The following is a 16,274-nucleotide window of genomic DNA, read 5'->3' as shown; positions in this document are numbered from 1 at the left end:
ATTCTGGGGGATTTGGCCGCCTCTTTTGACCTCTGTAGGCTCTGCTGTCACACTGGTGCACTTCATACATGCAGGCAAAACACTCAGAGAAGTAAATGCATCTTTATTAAGGAAATTTAAATTAAAATCTAAAAACTCATAAGTTGGTGTATTCTATCCCTGAGGACAGCTGCACCTTTTTGTCTTGCAGCCCAATTATTGAAGACAGTCGTGAAGCTACACACTCATCCGGCTTCTCTGGATCCTCTGCTTCCGTTACAAGTACCTCCTCCATCAAAGGCCTGCAGCTCCATGAGAAACTGGAGCTCACTAATGATGCGGCAGGTAGATCCGTCCAATCCAGCCTATGGGCAAGCTTCTAGATCTGTGTGGTGAACATACACATATCCCTCAGCAGACTGACCTATTAACACTTGAAGTTGCCACAAACTGTGATATTTCCCAAATAAACGAGCACTCACTTAACGTCATTCATAAGTATGCAAGGCAACTTAATGTGGGCCGATTAGCAGTGCTAATTTTGTAATCTTGGAGTCTCATCCCGTGTCATCCCCCCCATCCCTTACCCCTGCTAGTATTTTGTTTGTTTTTCTGAGATAGGGTTTCTCTGTAGCCCTGGAACTCACTCTGTAGACCAGTCTGGCCTTGATCTCAGAGACCCACCTGCCTCTTCCTCCTGAGCACTGAGATTAAAGGCATGCAACACGATTGCCCAACATTTTGTGGAGGTGGGGTGGGGGTTGAGACAGGGTTTCTCTGTGTAGCCTATAGATCCCACTATAGACCAGGCTGGCCTCGAACTCACAGAGATCCACCTTCTTCTGCCTTCCAAGTGCTAGCATTAAAGACATGTGCCACCACTGCTCTGGTTTTGTTTTTGTTTGTTTTTTTGGGGGTGGGGATTGGGGGGAGTGGGACAGGGTTTTTCTGGGTGGCCCTGGCTATGCTGGACTTGGTCTGTAGTCCAGTGGTTCTCAACCTTCCTAATGCTGAAACCCTTTAATATAGTTCCTCATGCTGTGGTGACCCCCAACCATAAAATTATTGTGTTGTTACTTCATAACTATAATTTTGCTGCTCTTATAATTCATAATGTAAAAATCTGATATGAGACCCTACAGGTTGAGAACCACTGCTATAGACCAAGATGGCCCCAAACTCCCAGAAATCCACCTGCCTCAGCCATCTGGCCCTAAACATTAGTTTATATGTGATACTTATTTCAATTTCTTTTCTCCACAGAAAATGCTATTCAGTCACCCTGGTGTTCACAATATCGACTACAACTACTAAAATCCCTCCCAGAGTCAAGTACTTTTGCAGAATTCTCTATGGAAGATAGACCAATGCCTACCCTGGAAACGGGGAAGGAAATTGAGTTAGGTAAGTATTGTTGAATACCTGCCTTTTGCATATGACAGCATACAATTAAATGATTTGAACACCATGAACCCTTGAACACTGTAAACGTTCCTAGGTTGTAATAAATAGCATTATAGAGATTAACACATTGGTAATTACTTTTTTTTTTGATGGTAGAGTTTTATTTTATTTATTTTAGATTATTTATTATGTACACAGTGTTCTAGCTGCAGGGCAGAAGAGGGCACCAGATCTCTTTATAGATGGCTGTTAGCCACCATGTGGTTGCCAAGAATTGAACTCAGGACCTCTGTAAGAGCAGCCAGTGCTCTTAACCACTGAGGCGTCTCTCCAGTCCCCCACATTGATAGTTTCATGACATAATCATAATAGCACTTTTATTTGCCTCCTTTTGTTTTTTTTTAATGTCTTTTAAGATTAAGATGTATTTACTTTATGAGTGTTTATTGCCTGCATGTGTATGATGCCTGTTGGTTCCCCTAGAACTGGGCTTCTATATATGATTGTGAGCTACTGTGTGGGTGCCGCAGATCAAACCCAGGTCCTCTGTAAAAATTAGTGCTCTTAACAACTGAGCCATCTGTCTAGCTGTCCTCTCCATTTTTAAACAAATGATTTGAAAAGTATTATAGATGCTACTCACTGGCAAATACACTAGCACCCCCCCGCCCCTTAGCCAGGAGGTAGAGTGTAAGGGCTCCACGTGTTCACAGTGACTTTTAGAATGGAATCTGACTTGTCAACAGGTAACGAAAACTACTGCATTAAGCAAGAATACCTAATATGTGAAGATTACAAGTTATTCTGGGTGGCACCAAGACACTCAACAGAGTTAACCATGATCAAGGTGAGTCTGACTCTGGAATTTCATTACCTTGTAAATAAGCCAAGAAGACCATTGTGTCCCATGGTACTGTCAAACCTGTCTACTGGCTTCTTAACTGGGAAATCAGTGAGCCATCGAAAAAATCAGTCAGCATTCTATGTCAAGACAGGGATCAGAAATGAGGGACTATCGTGTAAAGATTGTTGTAATATGCTGAGTGTGTGGACTGCTCCCCTCTGGATAGTTGTATTCTAGTCTTGACACACATTAGTGTCACCCTTAAATCTCCATTTGCCATCACTGTTGGTTCTCTCACTATGTTTTTCTTAGGCTGGACATACAGATACCCATTTTCCCCCCATCTCTTTCTTAGCTTCATTCCTCTTATTTTGGAAGAGTACTTAGTAGCTTTCTGATGAAAAGGAGGCAGTAAAAAGGTTTAAATCCTCTGGGTTAGAAAATTCCTTATTCTGCATCTTTTCTTGATTGGTGGTTTAACTGGATATAAAATTCTTTGTTAATTTTTTTTCCTCAGAATTTTAAGCCAGGCATTGGTGGCAAACACCTTTAATCCCAGCAGTTGGGAAGCAGAGGCAGGCAGATCTCTGAGTTCGAGGCCAGCCTGGTCTACAGAACTAGTTCCAGGATAGGCTCCAAAACAATACAGAGAAACTCTGTCTCAAAAAAAAAAAAAAAAAAAAAAAAAAGAAAAGAAAAGAAAGAAAAAGAAGAAGAAAAGAAAAGAAAGAGAATTTTAAAGCCTTGCTTGGTTTTGGTTTAGTTTTTCTGTTTGATTGGTTTTGGTGGGGTTTTCCTGCCGTTTTAGAAACTGAATACAGACATTGTGCAGGCAAACACCACACCACTGAGCCACATCACCCCCAACCTTACTTTTAAAGTCTTCTGCCATCCTCTGCCATCCTAATCTTTTCTCATTTTTTAAAGCTCAGCAAGGAGGGCTTTTTTTTTTTTTTTGCAAACAGGGTGTGCTAGAACCCAAACCAAGCACACCTGGGCATGGACATTCACTTGATTTTTATTCTAACACCTGTGGTGACTTTGTTTTGTCCCTGTCAGCTGGGGTCCAACCTCACAGTCTCTAGCCTTTGCCTAGTTTTAAAAGACTCAGCACAAAGGGAATCAAGGCAGGGGTCAGCCTCTCCAGGCCTTCAAGTTCTAGAAGTGCAGCTGAGCTTTTGTGGGAGTTTTGAGATAAGGTCTCACTATGTAGCCCTAGTTGTGACCCTCAAACCAACAATCCTGTCTCTGCCTCCTGGATGCTGGGTTTGCAGGCGTGTGCCACCATGCCCAGCTGCCTTTTTTTTTTTTTTTTAACTTTTTATTGATTGTTCGTGGATTTCACATCATGCATTCTGATCCCTTTCATCCCCTACCCCTTCATACCTGCCCTCTGCCCTTGCAACCTCCCCACCAGAATAAAATTGAAAAGAAAAACAAAAACAAATGAAGGTTTGGCTTGGAAGCTGTAGTGTGACACGTGAGTCATACAGTAAACTCTTTAGTCCATACAATTTATTGCAATGAGTCATTGGCCTAGCTCTAGGCTGCTGGTTTCTGCTACACCCTCCATACTGGGCCCTCACTGGGGCTCCTCCTGGGTATCCTGTTGTTGCCATGTGCTATATAAATCCTGTAACTTTGGATGTGTAGGTCCACCCAGCTGTCCTTTTAATTCCAGGACTTTGTGTGAAATCTCTCCCTATCTCTAGACCCTGTAGTCTTGTTTGTCGAAAGCATGTAGCAGTTACACACTTTGATATAAGTAATATCACCTATGTGCTGGGCAGATATGAAATATCAGTGGGCATTTTAGTCTGAAGACTCAGTCTTGACATTTTCTTTGAAAAAAAATTGTTTCTTCTAATTTTCTGCTTTCTCATTTTGTAATTTCTCATATTAGGGTATAGGTTTTTCCTAGACAATCATTTCTTTGTTTAGCATTTATTTTTCGGGGTGTGTGTGTGTGTGTGTGTGTGTGTGTGTGTGTGTGTGTGTAGGTCCAAGGACAAGTTGTGGGCCCCTGTTCTCTCTCATTATATGGTTCTGGCTTGATGAAAAAAAAAAAAAAACAAAAAAACACCTTTACCCACCAAGCCATCTCACCAACCCTTATTTCCTCTATGTTCCTCCCTCCTTCCCTCCCTCACTCTCCCTTCCTCCCTCCCTCTCTCTCTCCCTCATTTATGGGGCTCCAGAGATGGTTCACAGTGCTTACTACTGTTAGAGAGGACCCAAGTTTGATTCTCAGCGCCTATGGTGGGCAGCTCACAACCACCTGTGACTGCAGCTCCAGGGGTCTGTGATCCTCTTCTGAGGGCACCTGCACTTGGGTACCCAGACAGACAAAATTAAAATGTTTTTATTCCCCCTCTAGCTTCCCCTTTGTCTTTCTGTAGTACAGTTGTCTCTCCGTAGCTGCAGGGGATTGATTCTAAGAGACCTCCCTCCTATTTGAGATAACCAAACCTGAGGATATTCAAGTACTTTATATAGACTGACATAGTATTTGCAAATAACCTCCACATACTCATCAATAAGCTTTAAATCATCACTGGGTTTCCTTATACTTCCTAATATGATGTATATACTATATTATTCATTGTGTCTTGTCCCCCCAACCCCTCAAGTATTTTCCACCCATAGTTGGTTGAGTCCTGCCATGTATAACCTGTAGATTCAGAAGACTATTTTATTAGCCATATTTTCAGTCTGTTTATAGGTTTCATTATTTCTTCCAAAGGGAGAATATTCTTTATCTCATTAGATATTAATGAAGTTTTTGTTTTTCTTTTTTTTTGTTTGATTGGTCTTTGTTTTTGTTTTGAGACAGGGTTTCTCTGTGTAGCCTTGGCTGTCCTGGAACTAACTCTGTTACCAGGCTACCTTTAAGTAACGTGTTTTTCTTGGGTCAGCAAGATGGCCCATGGATAAAGGTGCTTGCCCACCACCTGAAGTTCAATCTCTGAAACTGGCATAGGTGAACATTGCCAACTCCCTTCCCCAAGGTGTCTTGTCACTTTCACACGCATGCCACAAGACACACACACAAACGAATGGTTTTAAGTGGCTTTTTATTTTTATTTTATGTGCCTTGGTACTTTGCCTACATGCATGTCTGTGTGAGGGTGTTGGATCCCCTGAAAGTAGAGTTACAGGCAGTTGTAAGTTACCATGTGGGTGCTGGGAACCGAACCCAGGTCCTCTGGAAGAACAGCCAGTGCTCTTAACCTCTGAGCCATCTCCCTGGCCTGTGTTTTTTTTCTTTACAGAGAGAAAAAAGTCATTGTGTCGTCCCCCGCCCTAATCTGTTTTCTTTTTGTCTGTTTGAAGTTCTGTCTTTTCATATTATTAGCAACTTGGAATGTTTTGCTCTCTTTGGAGTTAGGTGTGTAACACTAAAAGCTAGTTGGAAGCTGTGTGTATAGAGACCTTGGCAGCATGGGCATCACTTTAGATGATGTAGTTTTGGCATTTTATTGGAAATCCACCAACTATTACATCTTTTCTCTTGAGCTGATTGGCTCTCTGAAAGAGGGCTTTTCATTTCCTGCCCAGAGAGTATGAGCCTGAGTGCTGGAGTGAGAAGCAGTATAGAAGAGAAGTGATGTGGATGGTGCAACCTCTGATGTAGAAGCGTCTTCCGAGTTTCCGCCCTCCCCCACAGTGCCTGGCTTCCTCTAGTCCAGTCCTTCTGCTTTGTACATCTGGAAATGACCTTCTGGAGAGGGAGGGGAGAAGTTGGGTGTCCAGCTGGGGTACAGGGTCAGGAAAGAGAATTTGGAGACTAAATTCTCCTTCAGTGTGGTGCAGGCACTCTTGTGGCTGCATCCAGCCCTACCTAACTGATTCTGGAGGTTTCCTGCAGTAGGGGTCTGGGTACCAAGGCTGCTCTGCAGTGTCCTTGGCTGCTCAAACAGTGTTCCTGTCAGTCTTCTAAGTCATTAACTCTATTCTCTTTCCACCTTTCAGAACTGTATTGCTCCTGTGTCCTCTTGCTTTGGTTTTTGTTGGTTTATTTTGGTGTTTTAGTCTGAACTCTTGGTGTAGAGTGCTGGCATTAAAGGAAGCACCACACCTGGCCAGATTGTGCTTTTTTTTTTTTTTTAAGATTTATTTATTTATTTATTTATTTATTTATTTATTTTATGAGTGCTCTATCTGCTTGTATGCCTTTATGCCAAAAGAGGGCATCAAATCTCCCTACAGATGGTTGTGAGCCACCATGTGGGTGCTGGGAATTGAACTCAGGACCTCTGGAAGAACAGCCAATGCTCTTATTTTTTAGATTAATTTATGTTTTACATTCCAATCCCAGTTCCCCCTCCCTCCTCTCCTCCTGCTCCCCTCTCCCCACTGATCTCCTACCTCCCATCTGCTTCTTGGAGAAGGTAAGGCATCCCCTAGGAAGTCTACTAAGGCTGTCACATCATCTCATTGAGGCAGGACCAAGGCACCTCTCCACCCCCCACCCCGCTGTGTCTAGGCTGGGCAAGGTATCTCTCCATATAGAATGGGCTCCACTAAGTCGGTTTGTGCATTATTGTTAGATCTTAGACCAACTGCCAGTGGCCTCATATATTGTCCCAGTCACACCATTGTCACCAGTGTTAAGGGAATCCAGTTCGGTTTTTTGCAGGTTCCTCATTTGTGAGACCTGAGTCAGAGATCTCTCACTAGCTCTGGTCAGCTGACTCCATGGGTTTCCCCACCATGGTCTTGACTCCTTTGTTCATATTGTTGATCCTTCCTCACCTCAGTTGTACTCCAGAAGCTTGGCCCAATCAATGCTTAGTTGTGGATTTCTGCGTCTGCTACCATCTGTTTCTGGAAAAGGGTTTTAGCTTCTCTGGGGTTGTGGAGTGTAGGCTGGGTATCTTTTGCTTTATGTCTGGTATCCACTTAGGAGTGAGTACATACTATATTTTTGTCTTTCTCGTTTTGGGTTACCTCACCCACAATGTTTTTGTTTTGTTTTGTTTTCTAGTTCTGTCCTTTTGCCTGTGAAGTTTAGGATGTCATTGTTTCTTACTGCTGAGTAGTACTCCATTGTTAAATATACCACATTTTCTTTATCCATTCTTCATTTGAAGTGCATCTAGCAGCCGGTGTGCTCTTAACCAGTGAGCCATCTCTTCAGCCCCCAGATTATGCTTTTTAAAATTACTTTTTGCTTTATATTTGCGGGAGTATCAGAAAGTCTATACAGTGATTTGAATAAGGATGGTCCCCATAGTTTTATATATTTGAATACTTAGTCACTAGGGAGTGTAATTCTTTGATAAGATGGGTGTGGCCTTGTTGAAGGAAATATGTCACTGGGGGTGGGCTTTTAGCTTTCAAAAGCCCATGCCAGGCCCAGAGTCAGTCTCTCTCTGCCTAAGCATCAGGATGTGCGACTGGAGCTACTTCTCCAGCAGCATGTCTGTCTGCCTGCTGCCATGTTCCCTGCCGTGATGATAATGGACGAATCTCTGAAACTGTAAGCCAGTCCCCCAATTAATAAGAGTTGCCTTGGCCATGGTGTCTTTTCATAGCAATACAACAGGGACTAAGACAGGCTGGAAGAAATGTGGAGGATTTTGTTAGTTTTGTTTTAGACAGGGTCTCACTCTGAAGCTCTGGCTGGTCTGGAACATAGTATGTAGGCAATGTTCTAATAGGCTAGTCTAAATTTATGTTAGTTCTCCTACCTCTGCCTCCTAAGTTCCGCAGGGTTTTTTTGTTTTTTGTTTTGAGGGGGGGTGGGTTTCGAGACAGGGTTTCTCTGTGTAGCTTTGGAGCCTATCCTGGCACTCACTGTGGAGACCAGGCTGGCCTCGAACTCACAGAGATCCGCCTGCCTCTGCCTCCGGAGTGCTGGGATTAAAGGTGTGCACCATCAATACCCAACTAAGTTCTACAGTTTTTGTTGTTATTGTTGTTATTGTTGTGTTTTGGGTCGGTTGGTTGGTTTTAGGTAGCATAAAAAATAATGGGTTTCATTATAGCATATGTAGGTGTGTGTGTGTGTGTGTGTGTGTGTGTGTGTGTGTGTGTGTGTGTGTGTGTGTAAATAATTGTACTTTACTCATACTTGCTCCCCTTCTGTCACCCTCTCGGCATTGCTGCCCCCTCCTAGTCCCCTCCTGCTTTCATGTATATTTAGTTAAATAGAAAATACAGGGCATTTGTCTTTCTGTATCTGGCTTACTTCACTTAATCTTCATTTCTATCTACTTTCTTACAAATAATATGATTTTGTTTTTTATGGCTAAGACATGTATTTTCCAGCCTGGCATGGTAGTATACACTCTTTATCCTAGGAGGCAGAGGCTGGTGGATCTCTATGAGTTCAGGGCTAACATGGTCTATATGAGAGTTCTAGGCCATGTAGGGATACATAGTGAGACCTTGTGTTTGCAGTCTGTCAGCCATCACTGCATATTCTAATGTTAATGTTAAATATATCTTACAGGCATCTTTTCAACCTGTCCCATGGGATTTTTATATCAACCTCAAGTTAAAGGAACGTCTAAATGAGGACTGTGATCAGCTTTGTAGCTATTTTCAGTACCAAGATGGCCATATCGTTTGGTACCAATATATAAAGTGTTCCACCCTTCAGGTTTGTGATAATACTCAAAACATACAACTTAAAATGAAAAGAAATTTATACTAGATTTTTGAAAGACATTTAATACAGCTGGTGAGGTGGCTCAGCAGGTGGGGCACTTGCTGCCAAGTTTGATCCCCAGGACCCAAATTGTGATGAGAGAGAATTAAATCCTATAAATTGTTCTTCGGTTTTCACTTTCATATCATGGCATGTGCACACACACACACACACTCACTCTCATACCATGGCATGTGCACACACACACACACACACACACACACACTCACTCTCATATCATGGCATGTGCACACACACACACACACACACACACACACACACACATTTATTGTGTGTGTGTGTGCCATGGTGTACATGTGGATATTCGAGGACAATTAAAAGTCAGTTCTCTCCGTGGGTTCCTGGCATCAGACTTATGTCAGCAGGCGAGGAGGCAAGTTCATAGACCTGGTTGGCCTTGAACTCAGAAGTTTTTCTAAGTGCTGGGATTACAGGTGTGCACCAACACATCGTCTCTAGATAAAGACAAATTTAATTACAATTTAAAAGTATTAGTGACTTCTTTCTCAGGTGATACTTGGTTGGCTGGTTGAGGTTTTTTGTTGTTGTTATTTGGTTTTGTTTTGGGTTTTTTTTGTTTTTGTTTTTGTTTGGTTTTTCAAGACAGGGTTTCTCTGTGCAACCTTGGCTGTCCCAGAACTCACTCTGTAGACCAGGCTGACCTCAAATTCACAGAGGTCCACTTGTCTCTGCCTCCCAAGTGCTGGGATTAAAGGTGTGCCACCATGCCTGGCTTTTTGTTTTTGGGTTTTTTTTTGTTTTGTTTCAGCACTGGGGATTGACCAGAGCACTGTACATCTAGGCAATTGCTCTACACTGAGCTACCTCCCCAGCCGCCTTCTCCAATGGTTTTGATCAAGTGCCTATTTGGTATTTTTTTTTAACATTTTATCCTGGGGAATGAATGAGTTACCTAACTAGAATAATTATTAACACATTTAAGACAAAATAAATTTTTTTGTCCTGACTATTCTGCCTTCCCTGCATCCTTTTAAAAATACAGACACGCCGGGCATTGGTGGCTCATGCCTTTAATCCCAGCACTCCAGAGGCAGAGGCAGGTGGATCTCTGTGAGTTCGAGGCCAGCCTGATCTCCAGAGCAAGTGCCAGGATAGGCTCCATAGCTGCACAGAGAAACCCTGTCTCAAAAACAAAAAAATATATCATTTTTTTCTTCACTTTGTTCTTCAAGTTTCCCTGCCAGAAAAAAAAAAGGTAATATTTTCCTTTATGTGTGTGTGTGTTCACATATAGGTGAGCATGCACATAACATGTGGCAATGAGAGAACAGCTTGCTAGAGTCAGTTCTCTCTGTGCACTGTGTAGATTCCAGGGACCAAAAGGATCTCCAGGCTTGGCAGGGACACCTTTCCCTTTCGTCCACAGTCTGTCTCATTACACACTTCCGGTCTGCAGGGGACCAGGGTCCAGCCTGCAGTCTGGTGGGGAAGGAGGAGATGCACAAAGCGCTGGTCATTGGGGGACAGTATTGTAGGTGCACCAGCTGGAGAAACAGTTTTCTCTCTGTCTGTTTCCAGGATCTTCTCCAACACAGTGAATTTGTGACTCATGAAATAATAGTCCTGATTATTTATAACCTCTTGACAATAGTGGAGAAGCTTCACAAAGCTGAAATAGTTCATGGAGACTTGAGTCCCAGGAGTCTGATCCTAAGAAACAGGTGAGTCTGTTGCTAGAGTTTTCTTATCCCTCCTGGTCCTGCAGCCCCTTCACAGTCCCAAATAAACACACTGATGCTATATTAGTTATAAGCCTGTTGGCCGATGGCTAGGGCTTCTTATTGGCTAGTTCTGTCTTAACTATTAACCATTTCTATAAATCTGTGTATTTCTACATGGCCTTATCTTACCGAAGAATGCCTGGCGTGTCCTATCCTCCCAGGATCTCCATGGCGTCTCCTCCTGGTCTCCCTCTGCTTACTTTTCCCCAAATTCTCCTCATCTCCTAGTGCCGGAGCTCTAGTGGCCAAATAGTATTTTATTCATCAACCACTAAGAGAAACATATACAGAAGGACATTGCCCATCAGTGGGTCCTTTTTATTTTCCTACATTGGCCGCCTTCCCCTTTTTTTTGAAACATAGATAATTGTCATATTTATGCCTAAAGTAAGTGTGGAAGTGTTTTCCCTGCTTGTTTGTCTGTGTACCACTTATATGCCTGGTGCCCACTGAGGCCAGAAGGAGGAGTCAGGCTCTCTGGACCTGGAGACACGGATGTTTGTAAACTGCCATGTGGGTGTTGGTAATGGATCCTATGTTTGTGAACAAAGGACCTTGCATGCATAAGGCTCTGGGCTTCAACTTAACACTAGGGAAAAAAATAAAAGGACCTTATCTTTTATTTAATAAACTTGCCAGGATATATTTTATAGAGTCATAAGATATTAAAAGCAAGAAAAGTCTTTTAATTGTTTTTTTTTATATATGTGTGTACATTTTTTGTATGTATGTATGTATGTATGTATGTATGTATGTATATGTTTTGTTCTTCAAGACAGGGTTTCTCTGTGTAGTCCTTGCTGGCCTGGAACTCAATTTGTAGACCAGGCTGGCCTCGAACTCAGAGATCCACCTGCCTCTGCCTCTCAAGTGTTGGGATTAAAGGCCTGTGCCACCATACCCTACTATATATTTTATTTTTTTATATGTGAATGTTTGTCTGTATGTGTGGTGTGCACCACATGCATGCTTAACGATGGGTGGAGTTCAGGAGAGGACATAGGACCCCAGAACTAAAGTTATGGATGATTGGTTGTATACTACTACCATGTGGATTCTAGAAATTGAGCCCGGATGCCCTGGAAGAGCAACAGGTGCTCTTAACAGATAAGCCATCTCCAGTGCTCCCCAAGAAAGAGACTTCTTTTAAAAAACTATATATACAGTCTTCAGCCTGCATGCCAGAAGAAGGCGTCAGATCTCATTATAGGTGGTTGTGAGCCACCATGTGGTTGCTGGGAATTGAACTCAGGACCTCTGGAAGAGCAGCCAGTGCTCTTAACATTTGAGCCATCTCTCCAGTCCGAGAGAGACTTTTGAAGTCACTCAGTTTATTGTTTACAAAACTTGTGAGGAAGATGAGATCAGCGATTGGGGGCAGGGGTGAGACTATTGCTCGGTGGTAATGAGCAAACCTGGGTTTGATCCCCAGGGAGAGGGGGAAGAAAAGAGGTTTTGCCCTTGGCAATGTGAGTAGTTGAGGAGAGAGAGAACTAGAGGGTAGCCATGCTCTTCATTAATCTGGAAACACTCAAGCTCACAAAAAAATGTTTTAAGTGATCACAGTTTTAGGAAACAAAATTAAGTTGGATCTATGCCAAGGAAAAATGGTTGCTGCTGAACTCTAAAATGCTGCTGCACAGGTGTGCGAGCCAGGTCACGGGAAGCCTGGATCTAAGACCTGCATTTGTAACAGTGAGCAACTGGAGGAACTAATAGAGAAAGCAAACAAAAGAAACATGTGAAAAGAGTTGTTTGGGTTTTTTGTTGTTTGTTTTGTTTTGTTTTGTTTTCCTCTCAGGCAAATTGTTTCCGGATATCCATATCAAATAACTATTGTATGAAATATACCTACTTGATAGTAAGGTTGTGTTTTGAATTATTTTCTTAGGAAGTAAGAGATGGGGTTACCAAAAAAGTAAGGAAGAATATGTTGTTGATGTAATTGAAACAGGAAAATTTACAATATAGATAGTAGCTCACTAGAAAATAACATTATAAGTTGTTTTTCATTAACCTTTAGAGGAAGAACCTTTGCTACTTGGAAAGCCCACCTATTTCAGTAACAAGAAGGGTAGTGTCACCGGCATGGGGCAGAGCCTACTTCTACTTTCAGTACTTCTGCATAGTACAAAAACTTGAGAGTGTCCTGTGTGGCCATACTCTGTGGTTTACATTAGGTAGATTAACCCTGTGGGCTGGCATTGCTATTACTTCTCCGTGTGCACTTCCATAACTAACCACTGGAGGGTACTGTTGGCAAGGATAAGACACATCTGCAGTCCTAAAAGGAAAAAACAGCGGCTCTGCAGCTGCTTTCACAGCCTGTTTCTATTATCTCCTCTTGAATCTGGCTGCAGAATCCACGATCCTTATGATTGCAATAAGAACGATCAGGCTGTGAAGATCGTGGACTTTTCCTACAGTGTTGACCTGAGGGTGCAACTAGATGCTTTTTCCTTCAATGGCTTTCGGACTGTACAGACCCTGGAAGGACAAAACATCCTGGAGAACTGTTCTCCCTACCAGGTAAGTGGAAGAGAAGACTGAGCAAACATGGAGAACATTTCTGTATCTAGATAAGCTATGAAAGCTAGTATTTACTGCCATTGACTCGCCTAGAAAAGATGACCTCGTTTCCAAATATTGTAACACAGCTTTCAAGGACATAAATACACACATGGAAATACGCAACTCAGTAACTAAGTGCTCGGGACATTTCTTTTACTCACCATCTGTGCCGTCTCTTACAAATCATCCTCTTTGCTGTCCCTCTGCAGTAAAGACAGTAGCCTCTGCTCTTTATATATACATCAGACTTGGAAGGTTAAATGCAGTGATGTACATGAAAAGAACTCTAGGGCAAATGTGAGGAGTCTTATATGATTGTATTGTATGCAAACATATCTTCTGGACATAAGATGTTTGCTGATTGGATAGGGTAGGTCACATTAGATCACAAATGGAGCCCACGAAGAATGGAGTAGGTGTGCTGATGTGATTTGGTAATCCAGGTTATCTGTTGTCTTTGGCTCTTAAAAATAATTCTTAAGCCAGGTGGTACATGACTTTAATCCCAGCACTTGGCAGGCAAAGGCAGGACAATCTCTGAGTTTGAGGCCAGCCTGGTCTGCAGAGTGAGTTCCAGAACAGCCAAGGCTACACAGAGAAACCCTGTCTTGCAAAAACAAATAATAATAATAATAATCCCTTATGTTATCTCTGGTCATTTCTTTGAGGGGCTTCTGCCTATCCTGTAAAGATAAGAACATCTACTAAAATATGTCATAAAATACACAGTTAAGCTCTGGCATGCTTTTCAACTCTTATATGAATAAGTTTATAATAGAAGCAAAAATGACTTTAGCTCATGGTGTGTTTTGTGATTTCAGGTAGATCTATTGGGTATAGCAAACCTAGCACACTTACTGTTGTTCAAGGAACACCTACATGTCTTCTGGGATGGGCTCCTCTGGAAACTTAGCCAGAATACTTCAGAGTAAGTAACATCCTGCAGTTTCCTCCCCCCTGTAGTTAATCTTTTCTCTCTTCAGTGGTCCCTGCTGTGGAGTAACCTTAATTTCCTGAACCTGTTACTGTGATTCCAGTGATCTCTCTGTGCGTTTGCTAGAGCTGGGGAAAGAACTGCTAACTGAAACTAAGTCATGGACTCTACTGACATTAGAGCATTCTGAACCTTGGTATATCATATAGGAGTATGGAAGTGTATTGTTTTAGAAATATTAGAAACCTTTTAGAAGAATAATTTTCTAACCATTGGTGTTAGTATTTTTAACAATTGTGTTTATCAAAAGTTAATTGTCTTTTGAAGAGAGTTAAGTTCCCACGTTAGATTCTAATTTTAGACTTATTTTTTTAAGGAGTAGGTGGAGCCAAACCATAGAGCAGACTCTTCTGGTGCAGAAATAAATGATCTCTCAGAACCCCCGGACTCCTCAGGCCTGCTTGTGAACCTCTTAGCTACCATGTACTGTTTAAAGTCAGCTCCACCAATGGCTTCCCACAAGATGCTCACCAACTAATGAGTCACTACCCGTGCTTGAGTTGGTCTTCATTTTAAATCAGGGTTGAAGAGTTAGTGCCCCTTTTCCTACTTTCCTCTCCAAAGCATTAAGTTGCATATTCTTCTTCTTTTGATTTAGAACTTGACCAATCACATTTGTCTCTTGTATGTATTTTTAAAACAGGTGTGAGCCTGAGATGGTGGCTCTTGCCTTTCATCCCAGCACTTGGGAGGAAGAGGTTCAAGGCCAGCCAGGGTACACAGTGAAACCTTGTCTCAAACAACAGCAAAAATAAATTAATGAAATAGTTTGAAGCATACTTTGAGATGTGTGGGACTAATAGGCATCTCCAGTTAGCTATGGACCAGCTAGGTGTGGCTAACACAAGCAGAAATAGACGGGGTGACTTGGCTTTTTCTAACACCCCTGCCCTCCAGCAGTGGATGTTTTTGGGTAAAGGGCAAGGAGAATAAGTAAGTAAGTTACTTCAATCAAGTTGAGGATTCCAAGACCTGTGAGGGTGACAGACCCCTGAGGTGGGAGTGAGGAAAGCTAGAGGGGAGACAATGTCTTTGTACCGTTTGTAGAGAGACACTAGGAGTATTGCTGCATCTTAGTATACAGAAGAGATCTGCAGGCTCAGGTGAGAGAATGGCTTTCCCTTTATGTGCATTCCACACCACCATGGTAGACTGGTTTTGTGGTTCTTCCCTGCACTCTCAAAAAGAGTGAATGATCTCCAACCTTAGATTTCTGGGTATTACCCTACATCACTTTGGCACATTCCTGTACTGCGGAGTTAAACTGAGAAAGAATTCTACTCTTCATATGACTGATCTTGACAGAAATGATTTTTATATTTTCTTAGGCTAAAGGATGGTGACTTATGGAATAAATTCTTTATGCGGATTCTGAATGCCCATGATGAGTCCACGGTGTCTGTTCTGAGGGAACTTGCAGCAGAAATGAATGGGGTTTTTGATACCACGTTCCACAGTCACCTGGACAAAGCCTTGTGGAAGGTGGGGAAGGTAATTAGTCCTGGAGCTTTGCTCCTTCAGCAAGACCAGCAGTCAAGCCTCTCCCAGAGCCCTGTCGTTTAATTGGAGCACACTTACACACACTACCAGTCCTTTCTACCAGAACTTTACTCTAAGTGGCAACTTTTAACAGAATGCTGTTCCCTGACAGCCTTATCTGTTTGATTCAAAATGGATTTCATACAAATGGGTACTTCTTAACCCTTTTGTTTCTACTTTCCCCTCTACTTTTCTCTTTTGTAATTTTATAACATGTACTCTTGCACTCACCATGTATTTTATAATAAAATAGTTTTTGTTAAATGTGTGCTTCTGGCATTTCATCTACATTTGCAAACTAAGGTGGTAAACAGTTTAGTTTTAGAGAGGAGTTATTTTACCATGGCACTTATGTGTCCTAGATTTAGAGCAGCTGCCATTGGGTTATGACAAGCCAGCTGGCTGGCCATTTCTTCTTTAGGTTCTCCGGCCTTCTAGCAGGTGTTCAGATGGAGAGCAGATCAATGATGTACACAAGTTCAACTTTTCTGAAGTTTCCAAGTTGTATTCTGTGCGTGACTCACA

General features: G+C 42.2%; 1 protein-coding gene across 2 annotated transcripts in view; it reads left to right on the top strand.

Annotated features, from left to right (window-relative positions):
• The window catches only part of LOC100754771 (mitotic checkpoint serine/threonine-protein kinase BUB1 beta), a 48,524-nt gene extending 32,511 nt beyond the window's left edge, over positions 1–16,013 (top strand). For both annotated transcript variants that reach the window (XM_027422205.2, XM_027422204.2), the window contains exons 16-23: positions 191–324; positions 1,243–1,383; positions 2,130–2,230; positions 8,685–8,834; positions 10,443–10,585; positions 13,006–13,174; positions 14,038–14,144; positions 15,539–16,013. In XM_027422205.2, coding sequence (XP_027278006.1) covers positions 191–324; positions 1,243–1,383; positions 2,130–2,230; positions 8,685–8,834; positions 10,443–10,585; positions 13,006–13,174; positions 14,038–14,144; positions 15,539–15,773 — 1,180 coding nt within the window. In that variant the 3' untranslated portion in view covers positions 15,774–16,013. The remainder of the gene's footprint in view (positions 1–190; positions 325–1,242; positions 1,384–2,129; positions 2,231–8,684; positions 8,835–10,442; positions 10,586–13,005; positions 13,175–14,037; positions 14,145–15,538) is intronic.
• Positions 16,014–16,274: the final 261 nt, after the last annotated feature.

Source organism: Cricetulus griseus, chromosome 6, assembly GCF_003668045.3.
Source record: "Cricetulus griseus strain 17A/GY chromosome 6, alternate assembly CriGri-PICRH-1.0, whole genome shotgun sequence".
Lineage (NCBI taxonomy): Eukaryota > Metazoa > Chordata > Mammalia > Rodentia > Cricetidae > Cricetulus > Cricetulus griseus.
The sequence above is the reverse complement of the archived record's forward strand: the minus strand, read 5'-3'. Positions and strand labels throughout refer to the sequence as shown.